The sequence below is a fragment of the Ipomoea nil genome, unplaced genomic scaffold (genome assembly GCF_001879475.1).
Source record: "Ipomoea nil cultivar Tokyo-kokei standard unplaced genomic scaffold, Asagao_1.1 scaffold1792, whole genome shotgun sequence".
Taxonomy (NCBI): domain Eukaryota; kingdom Viridiplantae; phylum Streptophyta; class Magnoliopsida; order Solanales; family Convolvulaceae; genus Ipomoea; species Ipomoea nil.
The window spans coordinates 821,107-827,914 of record NW_017618220.1 but is presented as its reverse complement, the minus strand read 5'-3'; the positions used below and the strand labels follow the sequence as shown (position 1 = coordinate 827,914).

At 40.5% G+C, this 6,808-nt stretch overlaps 1 protein-coding gene across 1 annotated transcript; it reads left to right on the top strand.

The window, feature by feature from the left end:
- The first annotated feature begins 664 nt into the window (after nt 1-664).
- On the top strand, nt 665-2,397 carry LOC109192648. Its single transcript, XM_019343349.1, has 4 exons — nt 665-872; nt 933-1,094; nt 1,259-1,486; nt 2,360-2,397. The coding sequence occupies exons 1-4, from the start codon at nt 665-667 to the stop codon at nt 2,395-2,397; spliced, it is 636 nt and encodes a 211-aa protein (XP_019198894.1).
- The last annotated feature ends 4,411 nt before the right edge of the window (nt 2,398-6,808 follow it).

Below are 6,808 nucleotides of genomic sequence, written 5' to 3'. Positions count from 1 at the left end.
TAGATTTTGTAGAGCATGGGTTACCTCTTGTAGACTAAAAGACTTCACTTTACACCTCAACAAGCTCCTCACAAGGCTCACTTTCCAAACCCACTTCAAGAACAAACCAAAAGATCATAAAGATCCTACCTTTAAGAAAAGACACCTAAGATGGAACCAAAAACACAAGATGGACTTAGATCTTACCCTCCTAGATGCCCAAATAGGTGAAAGGTTGAATCTTGGAAGCAACTCTTGAAGTCTTGGCAAGGTCTCAACTTGGCTTGGAGGAAAAGCTACTCACTTTTTTAGAGAGAAGGTAGAGCTAAACTTTTAGAAAGTGTAAGGGATTGAATGAAGATATCTACTAGGTTAGGTTACAATACTAACACTATGTGTAAGGTCAAGAATGCCCTTACTAACATTAGGAAATGTAAGGAACAAGGGAACTCTCTTCAAAGCTCAAGGTACAAGTTTGATTTTGGGATTGACTAGTCAAATACTAGTCCTCAAGTATTAAATTTCAGGATTTTAGGAATTAATTTCTCAATTGAAATAGGATTAATTACTCAATTAATCCATTAATTGAATTTGGATTTTGGGGTGTCACACTGGTGCTACATGTAGTTTCATCATTGATGAAGGGAGTTGTACCAATGTGGTCAGCGAGGATGTAGTGAATGCAATGAGAATACCAACAATCCAACATCCTCAACCATATAAGCTACAATGGCTTAATGATGATGGTGAACTCAAGGTAGACAAGCAAGCCCTCATTTCTATTTCCATTGGGAAATACCAAGATGATGTGTTGTGTGATATAATCCCAATGCATGCTTGTCACATCTTATTGGGTCGACCATGGAAATATGATCGAGACACCTTACACCATGGTAAGACAAACAAGTACACCATTCATAAGTGAGATAAGAAGTACACTTTGGTGCCACTAGCACCAAAGGAAGTGTACTACATCCAAGTGCAATCCAAAAAGTTGAGAGAAGAACTTGCCCAGAAGGCAAAAGAGGCCATGTCCATGAAGGAAACCACTAGTGGAAAACAAAAGGCCTTAGCTCAAGAGAAAAAGGAAAGGAAAGAAGGGATGAACAAGGACAGTATGCAATCATCTCATAACTTGCTCATGACAAAAGGAGAAGTGGAGAAAGCCTTAAGAGGGGAGAGGGAATTTTTTTACTTTACCCTATTGAGTTTTGTCTAAATGTTATTAAAAATGAAACTATCCCTTCTGATGTTTCTGTCCTGCTTTCTGAATTTGCAGATGTCTTTCTTGAAGAATTACCAAAGGGGTTACCTCCAATTCGTGGGATTGAACATCAAATTGATCTCATACCTAGAGCAAGTTTGCCTAATAGACCGGCCTATCTCACCAATCCCGATGAGGCTAAGGAGATTCAACGTCAAGTTGATGAGTTATTGCAAGCTGGATTCATCCAAGAAAGCCTAAGCCCATGTGCTGTGCTCGTAGTACTTGTACCAAAGAAAGATGGCACGTGGCGAATGTGTGTTGATTGTCACGCAATCAATAACGTCACGATTCGAGGACGAATCTTTTTCAAGAGGGGGAGGATGATGAGACCCAAAGACAACAAGCAAATGATCCCATCAAAGTCTCTAGTGGCCCGACAACAAGATCCAAGTAAAAAAAAAAAGATTCAAGAGGCTTTTAACACTTTTGTGCATGCAAATTGGAGTACAACAACTATTTATGAAGAAGGAGATCAATCTGGAGAAACAAATCTATTCAATTGCCTTCACATCAAGACTTTTGAAGAGAGCTACTATGTAACACCCCGTGTTACGACCCCTAAAACCGAATTAATTAATTAATTACTCACCGTAAAAAGGGAATTAAAATCCGTTAATTAACTAAAAGGGGGTCCACCATAGTCCATGGACCCTTATCCCTAAAACCAACTCCTTAGTCGTAAAAGGAATGGAAGTGGCAAGCCCATACCATTTAGACCCTAATTAGGACTCTTAGAAATATAAATAGGGACATAAGAGGCACCTAGAACTCACACCACAATAAACTCTCACCACACAAGAATTCCCAAGAATTCCCATAGGAGAAATCAAGAAAGAAGAAATCTTAAAGAAAGACCCTTCATAGCCAAGGAAATTAATTAAGGCTAAGAGGTAACCCATGTCTCAACAAAACCTATTTTCTTTGCTATAATCTCCTTCTTTGGCTTCCTCTATATACTTGTGTCTTGATGAATTCCTTTATGATGATCGTGATATAATCTTATTTCATTGATGTGATGATTTTATGTGTGATCTTGATGATCTTGATATTAAAAAGAGGTTCTTAATATTTATGTGATGATTCTTGATAAATCTTGATGTTTCCTGATGTTAGAGATAACATATGGTCTTGATAATTTGGATGGGAATTAGAGCCCTCGGTCGGATTGGTAATTTGTATTGTGACGTCCTTGATTTATATTTGGGTGGAAATTCGCATGTTCGGGTGTTGTTATGTTTAGAAGTCATGTTAGGATGTGTCCAATATGATTCTTGTTTTTTATCCGTTAATTGCCTATGTGGTGTCGTTATTTGCGTTTGAAAGCATCTAAGCATGGTTTCGGGTTCCACAAAGGATCCCGGGACGCGTATTTGATGAAAGAGTCAGTGGGGGGTAGGGGACCCGCTGCCCGAGAATCACCGCCAGGCAGCGGGCAGCCGGCGGGCAGGCGTCTGCCTGCTGGCCACCCGCTGCCAGGAGGATCGTCACCGGCGGGCAGCCGGCGGGTGACCCCCACCGACCGGCTACCCACTGGTCTGTTACCCACCCCGGGTCCTCGGCTTCCCCGTTTGATGTTCCCCATTCCCCGTGGTGTCCCAACGGACCCCGTTTGTCGTGCTTGAGTCTAGTTTGATGTTTCGAGTGCCATTCGTAGGATAAAAGAGTCTTAGGAATTGCATGCTAGTGAATCGGTAACCCGTTGGCCTAGGAGAAGAATGCATGAACCCCTTAGGACTACTCTTAGTATGTGAATGATCACACATAAGTTTATTTATACGTCTCCCCCTTCCCAATGTGCTATTATGTGCTACAATGTGTTATGTGATGCATGATTCCCCAATTTGGTTGCGATCAAATTAGGTGTTCCTGAGTTGCGGTTCAGAAGTTGGTTGCGGTCAAATTGGTTACTTATGAGCTACGGTTCATTCTCCTGGCTACGGTTAGTGATTTACTTCTTGGGCTACAACGCACGGGCCTCGTGTGCAGATGGTCCACCGACTGGACGTGCCAGCGGTGTGTAGGGCCACCAGCCTGAGGAAGGCCATAGCCCACCGAATGAGTGATCAGGCGCTGTGTAGGGCTATGGTCGGCTACGATCCACTGAATGAAGGGCCAGCGGTGTGTAGGGTCGTAGTCTCCGAGGATCTTCGCCCACTGATATGAACCTAGTCCAATGTTCAAAGAAAATAGAATATTGTCCCAAGAATGCTCTCAAAACTAAAGATAGAGATGGATCGGAATACCTCAATTAGAAGATCAATATCTCAATGACCGTAAGGAATTAGAAAGTGTATAATATATCAATAGAACGCCCCAGAAGATATCTAAAACATATCAAAATTTCAGATAAAACTAACCAGTGGATCTCGAGATATAGGTCATTCATTGAAACTAGTCACAGAACGCGGAAATCTGGACAGGGTGTGATTGTGACGTGATTGCGCGTAAATGCGCTTTGGATATAGGTAAGGGTGATATGGGGTTGTTTTGTAGACAGAATTTTGGGTAATATGGTGCTTAGGAGGTGTGAGGTCTCGTTGATATTGGATAGGAAAAAGGGAAAACTCTTTCGGGATTGTTTTTCAAGAAACTGGAGAACATGTATCAAGATTCAAGAACACAATCAAGAATACAAAGGAAATTTTTTTTTTTGGGATTTTTTAATGAATAAGACACGAAAAAAAAGTAGTATGTAAGATAAGAATGAGATAAACCTAGGCTCTGAATACCAAATTGATATGAACCTAGTCCAAGGTTCAAATAAAATGGAATATTGTCCCAAGAATGCTCTCAAAACTAAAGATAGAGATGGATCGAAATACCTTAAATCTCACGAGAAACCCTTTGTCTCGAATCCACAAAGACTTGGAAGAATCCCATTGTAGCTTCAAGTACCTCGATGATGCAATCTTCAATCAACTAGAGTCAGATCTAGTTTCCTTCGATTTAAGAACGAGTCCACGAACCTAAATCTAAGGTTGAAGAAAGTAAGATTGATTCGAGTCCACGAATCAATTTGCTAGTCGAGTCCACGACTAGCCACTAATTGAGTCCACAATTAGCCATAGGGTTTCTTACACAAGTGTGAAGAAAAACTTAAGAATTTTATTGAATTAAAGCCTGTGCCCTATTTATAGGTATAGGGCAGCATTGTAATCTAAATACAATGGGAAAAAGAGTCCTAATTTGGTTTAGGGGTCGTAACACGGGGTGTTACCCCCTTGGTCTTTCAGACCTTAGTAAAGGTAAAGATGACTTTTACCCATGAATTGTTGTTCAAGCTATCCCTAGCAAGACATTTCATTCATTCCTTACTCAAGCCTAAGAGTCAAACTGATGAGACCCAAAGACAACAAGCAAATGATCCCATCAAAGTCTCTAGTGGCCCGACAACAAGATCCAAGTCAAAAAAAGATTCAAGAGGCTTTTAACACTTTTGTGCAAGCAAATTGGAGTACTATAACTATTTATGAAGAAGGAGATCAATCTAAAGAAACAAATCTATTCAATTGCCTTCACATTAAGACTTTTGAAGAGAGCTACTAGCTTAAGGAGTGTGCTTCACCTACTAGCTTGATGAATCACCTACTTGTTTGTGCAACTTCATCACTACCTATCTGCTCACTCACCTCCTTGCTTGTCATCAACCAAGTAGCTCAAGCAAGCACCTCAAGCAACTAGCTTACTCAAGGAGACAAAGAATTAAATGCTTATGACAAACCCATGTGAAAGATAGCAAGCTTTGGAAGAAAATTCAGCCTACAAAAATCTGATTTCATACGCAAAAAGGGGGGAGGGGAGGTTTATTTTGTAACTTGTAATTTTTAATTATTTACTTCATAGTTAAGGGATGAAACCTAAAATATTTTACACATTTAAATCCCTGATTTTTCCCTATAAAAACCCCATCACCATTGGGTTCAAATCAGGTAATATTTTGGAATGAAATGAGATTTTCTCTCTTTTTCTTTGCATGAGAATTGCATTGAGTGTTTAGGTTGTTTGTGAGATGCATTCAATCTAAGTAAGCTAGTGAGAAGCTAGTTTACAAGCCGAGATGGCGTATCCCACTCTCTTGTTCTTTACATTCATACACATACCCGAAAATCCCAAAAAGGATAGAACTACTACTTATATTACATAGTTAAGTTTGTTCTTATTTCTTATCTCAAGTGCTAGATTCCTAAGTCTAGTTCTTAGCCTTGTTTAACCATCCAAGGGTTGAGAAGATCATTGGAAGTTTGGTGAGGCAATTGTAGAGTTCGGGATCTCAGAATCCAAGAGTCTACAAGGTAAGATCCTTTATAAGACACGAAAGGTTCTGGAGTGATTCCTTGGGTGTGCACTTGTTGCGAGAAGCAACCCGTGTACGCGTCACAAACACTCCATCATCTCTCTAAAAAGAACCTAGCTTATTCTTCAAGCAAAAAGGTGAACCTCCTAGCCTTGCAAGATCCCACTCCAAGATTCCTACTTTCTTCTTCCCAAGCGTAGGAAAGGGTAAGGTTCATAGCTTTTTAGTGTTTTTAGCCATCTTTTGGGTGTCTTTATCTAAGTTAGAATCTTTTTTGTGTTTTGGCTTGTGTAAGAAGTTGGTGAGGAAGAGGAGCTCTAAGAGAAGGATTAAGAGGGTGTAAAGGAGAAGTTGTTAACCTACAAAGGTAACTCATGCTATACAAAACCTATTTTTTTTTTTTACTTAAATGATAATTCTTGGCTTCTATTTGATGTTCTTGGTGTGATTTGTGAGATTTGATGCATGATCTTGTGATGATGCATGTTTAGAGCTTGTATTTAGGTTTCTTGAATGCCATTGCTTGGCTATTTCTTGGATTTAAGTCATATCTTTGTTGTGTGTGAGATTTTGGGTGTTTTGGACTTGAACTTGGCTTTGTTGATGAATTTCCCCGAAGGGAAAATATTGTACAGGAGGTGTACCCCGCGGGCGGAACGGCGGGCAATGGCCTACCCGCCGCTCCACCCGCGGGGAACATGGGTGATTAGGGCATGTACCCCGTGGGCAGGCCCACGAGTGGGGGCCTACCCGTGGCCCCACCCGCGGGGAACAAGTGTTGTGAGTGCGGGGATTTGTTCCCCATGATTCTTTTCTTTTTGGTATTGATGTTTTGACCTCCCGTTGTTGGATTATTGAGTTATTTGTGAGTCTTCTTGATGTTTCGTATGTCTAGAACGATGTGTTAGGAATCCATGTTAGGATTTGGTGTCCTGAGTCGTGCTAAGGGTCCAACTTTGTGATTCGTTGGGCTAATATGTGTCTTGAAGGTTAGTTGGAACCATTTTGGTTTACACATTTGATGAGCATGCTAGTTTGGTGTTATTATGCTAGTGTGTGCAGTTTGTTCCTTCTTGTTGGGGTTGCAACTCGCATTGTCAATCATTTTGATGTGGATTGTAGTCCTTGATTGTTGAGTGTTGTCTCATGACTTTATTGAAATCCTTTGATTGATTCTTATGTTGTATTCTTGTACAAGTCGTTGTACCCTTTGTTGATACTTGATTGGGGCTATTGATGAGCCTTAGTCTTCTTGATGACGCTGACTA